At 43.3% G+C, this 17,162-nt stretch overlaps 1 protein-coding gene across 4 annotated transcripts in view; it reads left to right on the top strand.

Annotated features, from left to right (window-relative positions):
- The first annotated feature begins 4,913 nt into the window (after nucleotides 1-4,913).
- Nucleotides 4,914-17,162, top strand: part of ppargc1a (peroxisome proliferator-activated receptor gamma, coactivator 1 alpha) — a 39,779-nt gene continuing 27,530 nt past the window's right edge. For all 4 annotated transcript variants that reach the window (XM_075451759.1, XM_075451757.1, XM_075451758.1 and 1 more), the window contains exons 1-2: nucleotides 4,914-5,148; nucleotides 7,763-7,942. In XM_075451759.1, coding sequence (XP_075307874.1) covers nucleotides 5,101-5,148; nucleotides 7,763-7,942 — 228 coding nt within the window. In that variant the 5' untranslated portion in view covers nucleotides 4,914-5,100. The remainder of the gene's footprint in view (nucleotides 5,149-7,762; nucleotides 7,943-17,162) is intronic.

Below are 17,162 nucleotides of genomic sequence, written 5' to 3'. Positions count from 1 at the left end.
TCCCCCACTTCCACCCAACCTCTCTCCCCTGATGCTGTTTTAACGTAGAGTTCCACGAGGCACAATGCACTTTAGCTGACCTAATTCTTCCCTGGCACTCTTCCAGTGCTAAGAGTACATAAGGACTGTGCTGTCAAGGTATTCAGCCCTGCCTCTCTATTATTTTATAAATCAAGCAACATCTGTTGTGCTATGGGCCCTTCTCGTGACTCGCAGGAGGTTTTTGCAATATGCAGAAAAATGCACCTGAAATGGCTTCTGGCTAGTGATGAGATCTTAATAATTTAGCTTTCATATCTCAGTTCACTTTTATTTCTTCTGCTCTTTAATTCTGCAATTTCTGTTCATCATTTTTGGTGAGCTATTTACACATGCATATTCACACAAGGCATTGGACTCACCAACTTTTATACACAAACTAAATCTGAAAAAGTACCTTACAGGATGTTCAACACGACACTCACGTGATTTCTCTGTGATCTTTGGGCATCTCTTCCGAACAAGTACCTTCTATTTCCTCGTGTTACTTTGCCCGGCATGTGGCATCCGTTTGAGTTTTACAGCAATTTCAAAATACACATATTTCAAAGTTAAGGTTTGTAGCATTTTAAAGCACCCAGAGTGCGCGAGCCATGTTTATGTATGTGCATTTGCAACTCAAACCCTCACGGCCCATGAATTTTAATATTCCTTGTGAGTGCAATACCCAAGCAAAACACAAAGTGCCTCACGAGTCCGTGCCCAGAGCGCCAGTTTAGCTCCACCAAGATGCGCTGCACACCAGGGCTGTGCTCACACTGCTGCCTCTCTCTGCCACCACATGCTGGTGATCTTAAACAAGCCAAATAACAGCCCTCCAACACACGGCCCCAACGGGAGACTACGGCTCACTTCACCATGTGATAATATTCAACTATAGCTAGGGAGGGGGGCACCGCTTTTCCGCAGCTCCACCAAAACAGAGGTGGAGTACAGAAAGGGGAGGGTGGTCCTGTGTTGCGCCCCAGGCTCCTTTTTGTGTTTACAAGTCCCTGCATGAGGTTGATGCTATTTTCTGTTCCATGCCTCAGCCATGGCTAACTGGCCCTAGCCTCTTCATGCCATTTGCCATAATATTGTGGGCCGGACTCACAGCGGGGATAGTAGCCGCCATCCTGAGAGCGGCTAAATGACACAGTGGAGTTCATTGATGGAAAGGATTACACGCTCGCATGCAGGGCAGCAAAGCAATGGGTTCTCTGAAGGGCACTACAAAGAGAGCCGATGTAAAATCTTCACAAGGGGAGAAGGCGCCAGCTTACTGTATGTGAAAGAGCGAGTGCCGGCGTAATTTGTGGCGTCAAACGGTTTATCTCGCATGAGTTAGAAGCCGATGGAGGCCAAGGAAATGCATAGTGATCTTGAGAGTTTTTTTTTTTTGTTTTTCTGTGGCACCGCAAGGTGATGGAAATGTTCACACATGCAGTTCAGTTTTAATGTGTCAAATGATGCAGTTTATGAAAGGCCACTTTTAAAGAACTTGACACCATATTAGAACCACATACTCGCACTGTGTATCCATTTACACTTCCTGCCAGTTCTGTATAGCATTACATCCTATGTTATTGTAGAGTACAAGACTTCTGCGAAATGCAACCGCTTCCTCTACTGTCCCCTAACAGGGAGAAAACAATATGACATATCAAGTGGAAAAATGACCCATGCGCCAAAGATCTCAAGGCACATCAAATGACAAACCAGACAACGAAGCATAAGTTGTCTTATTATAGTCCTGAAGGATACATGAATAGATGTAGCACTCTGTTTTACCTCTGCCCTCAATTAATTCTCATGAATTCAGCCACCATGTATTAAAATGGCCAGATGCTGGGATGGATTCTGTTGGGAGCAATGACATGCAACAAAGTGATATGAATCACCCCACACACACACACACACACACACACACACACACACACACACACGCTGTGCAGCCACACACTCTCAGAGGAATGGTAACACAATTTATGGAAAAAGCAAAACAAAACACAGCCACCTAAAAATGGGTGGAGTGTCAAAAATAGACGCTGTAAAAAAAAAAAAAAGGAAATGAATATCACTATAATTTCTACCGGATCAATGCAAATTCTGCTCTTTAATGGAAATGTTGATATCAAATTCAATAAGACCATAAATGCTAATAGAAGGCTTTGTGCCATGAGTCAGGCCATGCTTAATATTCAAACAAAGATAATTATCTGTGGATTAGCCCCTTTTTGGCTTTGAGAACTCTACTTGTCAACTGATTCTTGGTAGAAACGGTTTTGTCACTCAGAGCCAATTATAATAGCCTGTTGTCGGTCTGCATGTGTATCCACACTGTTATTTTTGTGTTTGGAAGTTTTAAAAATGTCACTTTTAATCCATTTCGACCACATTTGCAAGTTTGTGCTAAATAGTTTGCAGTATTCACAGCCTTTGAGGGCGCTTGAAAAGGGTCCATCCTACAGCATGACAAAATTTTCACACTCCATCCCATAGACACTACCCCCTTCAGAGGTGATATCTATACGAGCGGCTAAATGTAATGCTGGTGTGAAAGCAAGGCCTGAGGCAAATTTTTGGGAACAGAATCAAACATACAGTAATGATGATTTTGTAGCTTGCAGTGCTTTGGCCTCACTATCCTCTGATGTTGGCTGTGCCACACATCACTTAGTTCTCATTGTGTCCAGTCTCCCCATACTTAGCCATTCATTATCAGCTCTGTGCATTTGGAACAAAAGCTGTGGCATTTCGAAGATTACCTGTACTTCTAGAGGAGTGTAGAACCCCCTCTTTCCTTTTGAAATGACTCTTGTTTCGACAAATCTCCACCTCTGCATACATAAATATCCAGCCTCCAGCAGGGAAGTGTTTGCTGAAAAAAAAACGAAGTCCATTCAGGAGAGGAACTTATAACATTATATCTATATTTAGCTTCTGTTGTCTTAAATTGGCATAAAGAGTACAATCAGATAAGCTGTTTGACTGTGACTTACATGCTGCTTCAGGAGAGGGAGAAATATCTTTTACTTGCATATAGCTCCTGCCAAGACTTTTTTTTCCCTTTTTTTGGGGGGGCAAGTCGGTCTCCATTATGGTGCTTTGAAGTCTCTTTTTGCCAAGCAGCTTCTGTCCAGGCCATTACCTACACATGCCATACCTTCCACACAGAGTCAGGGAGGTTAGAACTAGACCTTTTTATTAAAGAATGACTAAATCCTGCTATTATTTAGTGTTTTATCTCTGCCCCAGTCACAAAGCCGCCTACCGTCGAGCTCCACGAGACACCCATCTTGCCCCTATATTGCTATCTGTGCAGTGCTGGTCCATCTGGGCTGTGTGAGGTCACTGCACACACCACCTGCTCTGATCAGGTTTTGCCTTGGCTTCTGGGTGGCATCTCTGAGCACACGTGGAGAGGCAGATGTATGGATTTTGTAGTACAAATGCCCCGAGATATCCATAAACGTAGCACACGCTCACACTAGATGTCTCTCAGCACAGAGGGAGCCAACACCCGCTTGCTCGCACACAATCTGTACAATTTACATTTCCAGTCCCAGAACCTTTTTATGGGTTTCCATGCAATTTTGTGTTTAATGAGACTTACTGTATGTGGTTCACTAATTTAGGGAGACAATTGCTCCTTGCATGCTCAGGTGGACTTAATAGGCTTACAAGACTAAAAATTGGACTGGGGTTAGCATATTCCATGGAGTGAGTCTCTCAGTACACATAATTTTAACGTGGTTATTTCATGAAAACAATGTCCACATAGGAAAAAAAATTATTATTCTCAACAAGCATTATTTATTCAAACTCTAAAGCAGCAGAGTCGCACTCGTATTGCGCAATTCGTTTAAATTACTAAGAAAATTCCAACATTACAATAGCTCAGAGAGACAGTAACACTTAGAACTGACAAACAATTACTCCCCCCCACCACCACCGCACCATCCCCCGAAACAGAAAAAACAGTGTTTGAAATGTCCACAGAGCTTTTGTTTTTATTTCACCGAGGTAGTGTTGCCTATACACATCCTGTTGACACTGTATACATGGTTGATACTGCCACCTGTCCTCTTTATTGCCTCTGAATAGACAAAGAAATTCTCCCCCAGCGGACCTGAACTACCTTGTTCGATTTTCTACACACGCCAACAGGCGTTTTAGTCTGCAGTCATAGCTGCGGGAGAGAAAAGGGAATGGCTCAGCCAGTGGAAAGTATATGTCATCTTAATGAAAGATCCTTCAGTTAAACAGACATGTTGATGTCTTCTCTCAGTGCAGAGAAAACCTGGTATTTTGCCGCTGAAACCTAAAATCAGGTGGATCCCATGAAAACAAATCTCATAGATCACTTTAAGTCCTTTTTAATCCTAACGAAAACTGTCAAGAATGGCTTTTATAAACAATTATTACTATTATTATTATTATTATTGTTGTATTTAGAATGTTGTAAATCAGTTGAGCAAATATATTTATGAGCTTAACCGTTGAAATTGTGGTGCAAACCAAACCAATTTGCGACCGTTTGACGTTTGCAACAAAGCATAATCATGAGACATCTGTCTGGCAAATAGGTCACTTAGTCAACGACCTCAGACAAGTATATAGAAGTTGTTTTAAAAATCAGTCTAATCGTATATGAATGTTAGAATGTTAGAAAAGAATAGATCGAACCACAAGCAGAGCGTCTTTCTGATGTGTGGACATAAATCCTGCACACATGGATACACGATAAGCTGTTTTTTTTTTTTTTTCTTGTGGACATTTTTTGCAGTACACGGAAAGGATTTTACTATGTGCGCAGGCAGACCCCGCCTGCTTATCGCGCGTCACCGGCGAGTAGAGTGGACGCGGAGTCACTCCCCTGCCTACTTTTAATAGCTTTGTCATGTGATGGAAAGCAGTTGTAAGACAGGTGCCCTCGGTTCATTCTCGGCGAGGGGCAGCAGTTGCCTGTGTGAGAGCGAGTGGGAAGCGTGTGTGGATTTCTTTTTTACTTGATTTGTTTCTTTTTTTTTTCTTTTTTTTTTTTTCTTTTTGTTTCTCGGACCGTCATTCAGTGGCTGGATGGCGTGGGACAGGTGTAACCAGGACTCGGTGTGGAGAGAATTAGAGGTGAGCACATCTAAAACACCGACTTCTGTCATCCCTCTTGCCCCCTGGACTTTTTCCTTTTTTTTTCTTCCTTCCATCTGCCGGAGCGATGGACAAGTCTACGCTCTCTCCTCCTGCGCCGGTGCAGTCCGCGACATGCCGGTGTAGCGCGCGTCTGGACACGGTTGAGGATGCGAGGGATTTATACAACACGGGGATATGTGACAAGTTGAGGGAATGTGTGGAATCTTCCTTTTCAACTCGCCTACTCGTTGTAATACGTGCACGGGGCTCAAGACCAACGCTTTCTTCTTAGGATCTGTTTTTATGTTCGGAGCTTGCAAGCTGACGGAAATCTCTCCAGCCGCTGACGGCACGCGCTCCGGTGCAAAGAGGGTTTTCACCGCGAAATGACTGAAATGTCTCAAAGTCAGGTATTGCGCTGACGCATGAAATCCACTGACGATAATAATTCCTCTGATGTGCCGCGGTGCAAAGGTTATCCACACAGAGGCACCGCTATCTGGCATTGCGCAGGAGCATCATAATCTTAAAGGCACCGGCCGGCCACGACTGTGCCAACATCCTGGCCGAAGGAGCGCTGGCTGGAGAGCAACATCGCATCCAGCCAAAAGTCGCTGATTTTTTTCCTTTTTTTTTGTTGCTCTGTTTACGCGATTTTCTTTTAGCCCTTTTTAATTTCTCCATACAAAAAATGGCTCACGTTCGCAACAGTGTTCTTGTAGCATATTCTATCTTATCTTCTTTGATTAAAGTGCACGCGGATGATAAGGGCAAATCTGAAGAATACTTAATTGTCCCATTTTTGGGGGATTCGTCGAGTTTATACAGCTTGTAGCGGACGCTTAGATGTACCTGGCTATAGCCTACTTGTCTGCATTCATGAGCTCACTGATGCTTCAGACAGTAACTATGATATAACTGCAGTCTGGCTGCACATTTATGATTATAAGGGCTCTGTGATCATAAGTGGAAAGGGAAACTTTGCTTTCGATTAATATTCTGTTTGTTATCCGTCATTGTTTGCGATTAGAAACCCCCTTTGGACTTTAATCCAAGTATGTTTCGAGAGAGTTTCTCGTTCGCTCTGCGACGGCGTTCAGCTTGTCAGTCAACCAAACACATGTGGGTACTCCAGAAGCTTATTTTCGCGCGATTCCCTGCAACGTTCGCATGCTTATTTTCCAAAAAGCTTGCCTTTTGAAGAAGAGAGCTGCCACCAGCGCCACGATACGTCCTGTAATAATCATCCCAGCAGGTGCTTTCATGTGCGATGCGTGCGTAAATCACTGGCGCGCGATGGCGCATTCTGATTGTCTGACTGGCGGCGCTGTTTCATTAGTTTGAGAAGAAAACCATAATTGAAAATAGGACCACCAGTCTCTGAATATCCGACCAGTTGCCTTGTCTGACTGGATCATCTCGGGGGGGCGGAACACACAGTGAATCTGTCCCTTTCCCTGTTGCATTTGCAACATAACGGATTTGTCTCATCACAGTCCAAGTCATCGTGTATTCTTGTTGGCAGATTCCAAGTAGGCTACTGATGAACCGTGACATCGGTGTTTTCCCACTTGGCAAAGCATTCTTCTCTCAGCTTTGCCCTAAGCCGAACCCGACTGTAAACCCTCCTCAGTCTGCGGGACAAATACCTCTCGGCATCGCCCGAGGATGTCTATCTTATATCTTTCCTAAGACTTCCCTTTGGCGCTCATACAACGCCCGATGCGTTGTCAACTAAATTATGAGTGTGTAACATCTTCGATGACTGAAATAAAGCGATTTTTCTGGGGCTTGGACTTGTATTTGTGCAGCCAGCACAGTGTAAACACGCCTCAAACCTGGGGTGTATTTGCCTTTTAACGACCACTGACTAATAGTTCTGAAAGTTCTTGAGAGTCACCTTAACTTTTGCTCATTTCAGCTGTGTGAGGTTGCATATTTCAATTCACTGTATCTTGTGCTGAACATAAAAATGACTGATCTGCAAAAACATAGAGCAGTGTGAACGTGTTTCCTCTTCTTTCCCCTTGTCAAAGCACTTTTCCAGCTTCAATGTACAACCCTGCTTTGCAGCCAGGCCAGAGCTGATGATTTGTGTGTGGAGGAAGCAGGAACAGCTGCTACAAACAGTACACATTGGCTAGATTGCATAAAAGAGGCTGGTGAATAACAAAATGTCAACAGGCAGCGTTTAGTAGCCGGGAGGCCAGCACCAATTGCAGTGTACACAGTGTACTGGAGGTCAAGAGAAACTAAGTGGAAACAGGTTGCACGTTTGCACGTTGTTCTGTAAAACCAGCTGACCTGCAGCCTGTCTAAGCTACTCTGTTAATAATCAATGAGGTGACAATAAGAAAAGTCAAAGATTAAATATAGTTGGTACAATATGTCACATTAAAGTGGCAGACATTTTTAAAATGATCATATAAGAGGAATTACTGACATTTGATTTTTTTTATATACTGTTCAAATGCAAGAACCTTTGTTTAAGAGGGAATCCTTCACTTCTGTTCAGATGCACAGTCTGCAGTTGTTTTCCACACTGTCTAAAAAATGTGATGTTTTTTTTTTCATGTGAAAGTTACATGTTTGTTTGTTTTTTTTTCACCAGTGTGCTGCCTTGGTTGGCGAAGACCAGCCTCTCTGCCCAGACCTCCCTGAACTTGACCTCTCAGAGCTGGATGTCAGTGACTTAGATGCAGACAGCTTCCTGGGCGGCCTCAAATGGTACAGTGACCAATCAGAGATAATTTCCACTCAGTATGGGAATGAGGCATCCAATCTTTTTGAGGTAAGTGATGCTTACAGAAATGTTTCAGATCAAGTCACAAATTACTTTATTTGATCATTTATAACTTTGCAAGCTGCAGCTTTTTCTGCTTTAAGGTGCTGAGATGCACCCATAGTGATATAAAAACTCCAAGGGTGTCAGGAGTGAAGCAGAGTAACAACAGCTCCCAGCAAACAAAGCACCTTATCACATTCTTGAATACAGCCCAAAAAAATTGTACAACTGTTACCAGTTTACAAACACAAATTTACATTGTGCTGAAGTACAAAAGTGGAGATAAGGGGAAGACTGATAAGTCCTGGAGGACTTTTGTCCCCTTGTTTGGCTTGTGGCTACGATGGGAGGCTGCCTTATCAAAATTTTGAGCATTTATTTCAGCTTGAAGGCAGTAATGCGGCACAGATCTGAGACAATGTGTCCGTAGTAAACTCTGGACTTGGCGCCTGTATTGCAAAATGCTTCTCAAAGGTTGGAGCATAAAACTTTAATCTTTGCCCCACTTGTGTATTCTTTATTTTTCCCCTCCTATCCCTTTATTTCTTTCCTTCTTTCTCCCTCTTTCTGTTCTCACCCGGTGGCAAACGAAGTCCACGGAGGGTGATGATCTGGCTGGGGCCATAAAGCCATCGGTCTTGGGACTGAGTTCCAGTCCCCAGTTCATTATAAGTCTTTATCAGTGCTAGAGATAGACAAGAAGGGCTGAGATTGGATGCTTTAGCTGCGCCTCTGGAGGAAAAACCCTGTCTGAGGAGGCAGTGCATGTGCATGTATTCAGACCTGTCATGTAGTCACATTTCCAAGGTCTCTGTTGTGTGTTTTGTGTATGTACATCCTTAGAGGGGATAGTTGATAACAGACTAAATTCTTTCCACTTTTGGCCTCCTCCCTACCACCACCTTTTCAGAGCCTCTTTATATCACCACACATTCTACCTCTGGACCACCCCAAACAGACACACACAAACACAAACACACACACACACACAAAAGAAGGGGGGCCTTAAGTACTAGCTGGTGTGACTGTGGCTCCTCTGTCGTCTGAGAGTGATATGGCTTGCAGCCACTGAGTGACTCTGGAAATGGATAAAAATACCATTGAAGAGAGTGTGTGTGTGCCTCTGTGTATATGTGTGTGATTTTAAAACACTATGGAACTTAGCACCCACTGAGGACCCTGATGAGGGAAGTTGCTCTGAGCATGAAGCTTTGTCTGACTTACAAAACGGGATTGAGCCTGAATCTGAGCGGCTCCATGTGCACATGCTCCTGTAGACCACAGCACGTGTTTGCCTCCACATAACCACCGTACATTGCAGTAACAGGGAGATGCTTTCACACACTCAACGAGCCAACAGCTATTGTATACTGCTGAGGGCATGGAAAGGCTTCAAATGAAGTTTTTAAAAATTGTGTTTTCAAAGCAAGTAATATAATTCCCTGACCGTGGTATTATTTTTTTTCTGCCACCTTTGTAAAGTTACTAGTCACCATGTGAAGTTTGCGGTTCATCATACTTCAGGACTCAGCTAATCCTACTTAATCTGACAGAGGAAAGTTTGCTGCTTGGCAAGGATCAAGAGGTTGGGGCTGCAGCTGTACCCGCCACCCCCATGACAGGCCTCTGCACAGAACAGAGGCATCCGTTCCAAAAGTTGAAGATTAGGGAAAATGTTAATACCTGTCCAGTAGAAATGTCTGCAAGGATATTCTTTTTTTTTTCTTGCAGTCCCCCTTTCCTCTCTTCCACATTCCTGTACTTTACAATTCAGCTGCTCGCAGGTTATCAAAGCATTAACATGTGTAACAGCTGGATGCAGCTGTCATGCTGAGGCCCCTCATTTAAATGTCCCCCATCAAACCACGTGCTCCCTTGGAAGTTTGAACCTGCAGTCACTGGTTAAGTAAGCCAACTGTTGAAATGATTTGCAGCTTTGACAGAAAGAAAAACACCTGCTGTTTTTCGTGTTTTTTGTACTTATACTTATATTCAGCTTGCACTTCCATGTGACACAGTAACAAATGAATGGACACAGTTTGACCCTGTTTTAAGGTACAGTTAGGTCTAAAAATATTGCATTTGCATCTATGAAAGTTTTATTCAGGAGGCAATTGAAATCGTCAACACTCTGAGTAAGCAGTTTAGGAGAGTGTATGAATGACTGTTTCTATCTTTGTAAGAGTCTGTTCTGTTCTCTAAGCAGTACACTTAGATCATAGGCAACCCCTGGCTAGCCTTTTGCTCCATTCCCTGCCACTGCCCCAACTGTCCCTGACACAAAATGTGAAGAATGATACACCACACCCCCACCGTTTACCACACAGCAACACACACACGGAGCTGCTATCACTTCTTGCCCAGCATGTTTGACACCTCTTCAAAACGGGACGACCGTGACCGTCCAACAGTCTATTTTGAGCTGCAGTTGTTAAGGGGTAGTTAGTCAAATAAGTTCCCAGTGTACTGCCAAAGATAACAGCATAGTGGTGTCACCAAATGTCTTTTTAATCACAGGTCTCTTCTCAGATTTTATGTCAAGCTTCAACCATTTGATTGATGGAAAAGTGTCTCCTGGATTCCGATGTGGACGTCCTGGTGGCGGTCACACATTCATAGATGAAGGCATTTACAGCTGTTGCAGTCTGTGAGGTGGTGGACATGAATATGAAAGAAAATTGGCACTCCCTTTGATATGCTGGTTTACCTTTTGATATGCTGCTGCTATATGTGTCCTTTTGTGAGATACACCGGTGATAGATGGACAGGTGGGAGTCGTGGGACACAGGGACAAGAGCAGATAGAGAGGAGTGAAAGAAAGGGAGACGCACAGACAGAAAAGGCCAGCAAACGACAAGACAGACACACAGTGAGGCTTGGGGACAGATGGGCAGTCAAACAAACAGTCACATAGACAAGGAAAAGCTTGGACTAAAGCCAGCCCAAACCAAAGCCGATGGATTGGAAGTAAAAGGTTGTAGGCTTAGTAGGTAGTAAAATAAGATGCTCAGGCTTAAAGCATTACTCTGACATTGAACATGCAACAAGAGTATGCATGTGAGTGCACATATGTGGGTCTTCATTATGAAAACTTTTTAAATCACTCCACGGAACGTTGGTCATGATGGCATCAGCCTTTAGAAGGCATTATGATGCTCTGTTTTGTGCCTTTTTGGACAGATGCTTAGGCACTTATTTTTAAATCAAGGCCGATTGGATTGATTGGGTTATGTTTAGTGGGCTTTGATAAAAACATGCTGGGATAAAATGCTTTCCTCAAGCAGCTCTGTCGTTCTTGCAAACATGTGTAAGCATAGATTAGCTCACACACTTGTTGGTTATATACTGTGGCTCCTGAGCGCTGAAACAGGAGTGTGCACAAAGTCACACATCCTTTGAGACGGATTGTCATGCCCACACACATGAATATATACACACACACACGAAGAACAGCAGAAACCCTTATTGTCCCTGCTCCTTCTCCCAGCTGAATGCCGGTTGCGTTTATTTTGCAAATTTATGCTGACATTTGAGAGTACACCACCCGCACCAGTTCACTGCTCCAGCAAAGGGTGTATGAATTATCATATTCTACTGTATAATATGATTTTCTCAAGTGTGTCTTATTAGAATACACCATGCTTTCCTCCTCTTGAGTTCCCTCCAGTTTTACTGTGCTGATACATTGTTTGCACTGTCTGATGGAAGAAATCCTTCATCACTGTCAAACTGCGCTCTCAGACCCGCAGCTATGCTGTTTCAAGATACACAAATGAGAGGGAGTGTGGACAAATAGGCACAGATGTATAGTAGAGAGATGCAGACATAGGCTGTCCAAGCCTGTGTCATCTTGGAGCGTCTGTCAGATTCACTCCACAACAAGAGCTCTCAACCCGCTGTGGGCTCTCTTCTCCTGCCCCCACCCCCCTTCTTCTCTCTGTCTTCTCACTCCCAAGGCAAAGCACTTGTTCTTGGCTGATGGAAAGTTGGAGCATCGGTGGCTAAACAAATATATTCTGGCCTACAACAGTCGCTTCTGGAAAGAACGGCTGGAAGGGAGATGGGAGAGTTGGGGGGGGAAATAAAAGGATAGCAGTGGGGTGGATGTGGCCAAAAAGAAAAAAAAAATCCCCCTGGGGGAATGTTTGGAAAAAGAGCAAAGGAACATCTTTTGGTCTGGTTGCGGCTGCTTCGCTGCCTGTCTCTCTCTCCCACACACACACACACATACACTCAGAGCATGGTCCCAGTGGGCCGCTGCTGCTGATTGAGGCATGGTTTGGTGTTGTTGCCCCAGCTGATCCCATGCCCCCAGTGAATACCCATCTCTGTCATCACACCAGAGCCATCAGTGTGTGCATGAGTATGTGTCTTTGTGTGCCTGAGACAACCTAAACAAAGATCAGATAGTGATGTTCTCTGGCCAGACCCAACACTTTCCTCACTTTTAGTTTTGTGTGTGTTTTGGGCTGAAATGACTATTTTTAGTACCTGGGCTAATCTCCACTAAGAGTCTTTCAGGCCGGTTTCATGTTAGCCTGGCCTAAACACTTAAGCCAGACATCCACCCTCACCCCTCAGACTCATGCTCTCACACACAGCAACATGTCGCAAAATTCTATGCAATTAGGCCAACCTCACTTGTATGATTTAATAGATTACACCGTAGAGTGGAGGATTGTACAATCACATGATTGTAAAATTCTTTTGATGCTCCTCTCCCACTGTAAGTTAAAGTTCAGGATGGTGTGAGCAGAGAGAATAAATGAATTGATAAGACTGATAAGTAGTGGTGCAGAAGGGCCAGAGTAAAAGCAATACTTAATTGTTGGAAAATGGTATGAATAACGGATCAGAAAAAATATAAGGAGAGAGATGATGGAGAGGAGCTTTCGGTCGGTGTATGCCAAGATTCATGGCAACGCATTGCCAGTCTTGGATAGGCTGTTTCCCCTCTCCAGCAGAGGCTGAGCAATTCCAGGTGTGTGTAGTTCCCCTGCCAGCATACCCAGCAGAGGCGGTAGGCTTGGCAAGTCTGCTTGTATGACATAGTCTCTGTGACATAGTGTCTGAGTTTTTCGTACATCTCCCAAAGAACTTTATGGTCAAATCATAACAATGGATAATAACAAGGTTATTTTAGAAGTAGATTCTCACATTTGAAGATACATTCTCATAATAATGGGAGGAGCGTGTAGATCTTTCAGATTATGTTAATTCCACTGAATTTGAGACGAGGGTGGAGTCTCTCTGAATAGTGACTGATGATTGTAGATGGGTGTCAGTTTCAGACGGATTGGGGAATATCATGATAAAAAAAAGCTTCTTTGATTATCAGCTATTTCTGTTTCAATACTTTGATCTTTTGCTAATTTATGTTTACAAATTTGGCTTTGCTTATTACAGTCCAACGATGTGCATGTGAAGGACTAGTTTCCCCTGGTTGAGTCAGTTTGAGCTTCGTCGTCCATGCAAAAAAACACCTTCCTTTTCTAACTAAGCTTTATGATGTGCACTGCATGCCTGTAGCTCCAGCTTATCCCCTTTCCTGAAGCATTTAAGTCTGCACAGGCCTCAAATAGTTCAAGAGGCTCTCTTAGGCTCTGCTGATGCATGAGTGACTTGATGCGTGGATGACTCACTTGCTGCCCAATCAGTAGCTCCTGAGTGTAAAAGGAGAGCTTTTACAGAAATTTTGTTGCTGAAGACAGAAAATATTGCTTTTACGTGGGGAAAAAAAACTGGTTAATGTATAAAATTTTTTATTTTAATGTAGAGAAAGCAAGGAAAAGAAGAAAAGTCAGCCTCAAAAACCTTTTTGTGAGTAATTCATGTAAAATTATGGCAAAAGCATATAAATGCAAATAAATGCTTTTTTTTTTGCCAGAAGGACTGTAAAACTTGCGCATTATGCGTGAATATGTTATGTTACCAATCTGCTAGAAATTGGCGATATGTATCTGCCTCGACAGGGCTGTTGAAGTCAACAGCTCTAACATTGTCTGCCTGTTGATCAGCTAATTCTGGAGGACCAATTTTCAGGCTATACCCAGGCTAGCCAAAGCTCTTTTCATATTGCAGCAGGCTTTGTAGTATAATAAATCGATGCTCAGAAAGGATTTGGAGTGTTTGATGCCTGTCATTAAGTGTTCAACAGCCACTGATCATTTTGCATTTGGCAAACATAGCACAGTCTGATAGTGTGTGCAGGTGTGGTAGGTATGCTCAGCTACAGGCAAGCTGTAAAAGCCTATCCATCCTAAAGGCAACATATCAGTATTCTACAGAGAATAGATCCTAGATTACAATGAAATTCAGCTCACCATTCAGTGATGCTGCTACAAAGAAAGAGAGCTTTCATGCCCCCCCTCATCTTTTCTCATAGTATCCTTGCCTCGTGTCGATGAGGAGGGATACTATCGACTTGCGAATACAGTTCCTTTGATGTAGTTTTCATTTTCGTGCGATTTTCATTTTCTCACTTGATAATTTTTCCCGCACCCCCACATTGTTGCTCCTGACATACCATGCATGTGAAGTCCTCTTTGTTCCGCCAAAGCTACCTGACGAGCATCCCACAAACATATGGCACTTGAAGGTGTGTGAGAAATAAAACCACAGATAAAATGCTCACAGAATCACAGCATGAATAAGAAACGCTCACACTCTGCAGAGGCTTTTTTTTCCAACCCACCAGATGTAACTCGGCACTCGCTCGCACACACACAGAAGTAATGGGTTTATTTAGTAATCAGCAAATTGCCTTCATGCGATGTGTAAGTGGTGAAGCTTGTGAGGCCTCGATAAGATCATTTTCTCTCTGTTGTTTTCCTGTCGCACTACATACGGCAATGAGTGCAAATTGAATAGGTTGACCTTTTTTTTGCTGCAAAATCAAATTGACTGCATTTCCCCCCAAAAGATTCCGCCGTTTCAATTACCATAAATTTTTGTTATTGGTCCCCCTGTCATATATACAAACCAGAGAACGTAAAGACGTTTAATAGGACAGTGATACAGAAAGACACGTGATGTGTCTATTGTTTCAAACACTGTAGATGACGATATCTTGTCCACTCTCAGCTCTCCTTGCATTGGCATTGTTCTGAGGAAGACATTACTTTGACAAATGAAACGCCACAAACCGTCGATGGGCTTGGCAGGACCTGAAAGGTCAGGAGCTGCGTTGTGCAGGTGTCCGTGTGTGTGCGTGGATTTCGGTGTGTAGAGGTGATGAAGCAGATAATAACAAGAAATTCTGGTCCATTCTGCTGTTCTTGTCAAAAATCTATGTAAATATCAAAACCAAAGTGACCAGCCATTCTGTGTGTGTGTGTGTGTGTGTGTGTGTGTAATTGTTTTATGGATAGCTACACTTGACTGCTGATGACAGACTTACATTCCAGCCAGGAAATGTGGCAGCAAGATGGACAGCAGAAACAGTCTGTGTGCTGCTTTTTTTCTATCCCTCTTTGCACTCAATCTGTCCCCCTCCCTGTGCTCCTCCAACACATTATCAGCAGTGTAACAGTAGGTTCAAAGGCCCCTTGCTTAGAAGTGCACATTCAGAGCTGCCGACTTAAGCAAATAGCTATTTGCATGCCATTAAGAGGAAAAAAGCAGAGAGGAGCACCATCCCTCATCCAAACTCAGCATCTCGCTGAATATTTACTTATTTGAGCACCCCAATCTCTGTTTTTCTTCCCCTCCTGCTGGGACCGTCAAGACACAGTCAGAGCAATCACAGCAATCAGTGTTTCCTCGTGCCAAGCCGATTGGGAAGTTGCTGCCAAAACAAAAGAATGAGTGTCCAGTCATTATGATGGTGTGTGATTTGGTGGCGTTAGGAAACGGGTGCTTGGACCATCTGTTTAACGGCTGGTGGAGGAAAGCAGGCTCGGGGGCTAGACTGTGGATGGGGAGGCTTCACCAGGACACAGTGAAACCTCTGTTATCTGAGCAGCTGTCTGATAACGTTAGTTAATACATACATAATATGAGAGTTAATACATAACCAAGTACATGCATTTTACACTATGTTTGGACAGAAGTTGTTAGATTATTTTCAAAGGTCTTTACATGGTCTCCCTGGGCACTTGCAACTTTGCAAATCTTTATCATTGTTTTTTTTTTCTGCACACAACAGACTGCAGGATCTTTTTACCCAAAGTTGGACAGAAAGGGCTTGTGATAGCACGGGGCGGCCTTAGCAGATCTTAGCCAATGTATGACAGAGTTCAGGTGGTTGGCTTTAGAAGCAAGGTTACTAGTTAAAGTATTTTTTCCCACAGAAAACTATAAAGAACTGCACTGCCAACATCCCTTGAGTGGGTGTCTTTATTGGATCTGGCCTGTGTCAGCAACTGTAACAACAGTTCTCTTTTTTGGCTCACTCTCACATCATTTTCTTCTCTTTCCCCCGTCAACTCATCTCATAGTGCTGTAACAGTCTCAAATGCTTCCCAAGAGATCTCGACACCCACACGTCCTAGTACTCATTGATGGGCCGAACCATTTCCTCTGTGATTTATAACTCATGTTCATGTCTATACTGAGACATACAACCCAATTCTAAACAGGCAACTTCTGCCACATCACCTCCTCTTTGTACAGAGAGCTTCGAATTTTGTGTAAATTGAGACACACAATACTGAATTTCTACTTGATGAACATTTTGTTTAGACAATGGAAAGAGATGGGGAACCCTTTAATCAGCTGCCTGGTTGTTGAACTGGACAATCTTGTCTGCATTTGGAGACTGTAATATTTATCTGTACATTTCAAGTCATCATGATAAACCGGATACAACAGTCCAAATGAGAAAATTGTTGAATTTTTAATCTTGAGGGGAAACAATCGATTCAGGCCTCCCTTTCCATCAATATGGATTCACAGCGATGTCTACCAGGACTGTGATTGTTGTGTCCGGAACATGTAAAGCCAGTCCACTGGATCATTTGCTCAGGAAATTATTTTGGAATAACGAGACGCTCTGTTGGCTCTGTAGTTACATGGAAAATGACTTCAGTTCACTGCTACATCGTGTGAGCCGTTCACAGCCCTGACCACAATGGAGATTTAACATTTAGTTTTATGATTTTGAACACCATCAGACTGGGGCGCCGCTGCCTCACACACACACACAAGCGCACTGAGGAACTTAACAGTGTTATGTATGGTTTCATCGCTCTGTATAGGCTATAATCACCCTCTCTCCATCTCAGTA

This window comes from Odontesthes bonariensis, chromosome 19 (genome assembly GCF_027942865.1).
Source record: "Odontesthes bonariensis isolate fOdoBon6 chromosome 19, fOdoBon6.hap1, whole genome shotgun sequence".
Classification (NCBI taxonomy): Eukaryota; Metazoa; Chordata; class Actinopteri; order Atheriniformes; family Atherinopsidae; genus Odontesthes; species Odontesthes bonariensis.
The sequence above is the reverse complement of the archived record's forward strand: the minus strand, read 5'-3'. Positions and strand labels throughout refer to the sequence as shown.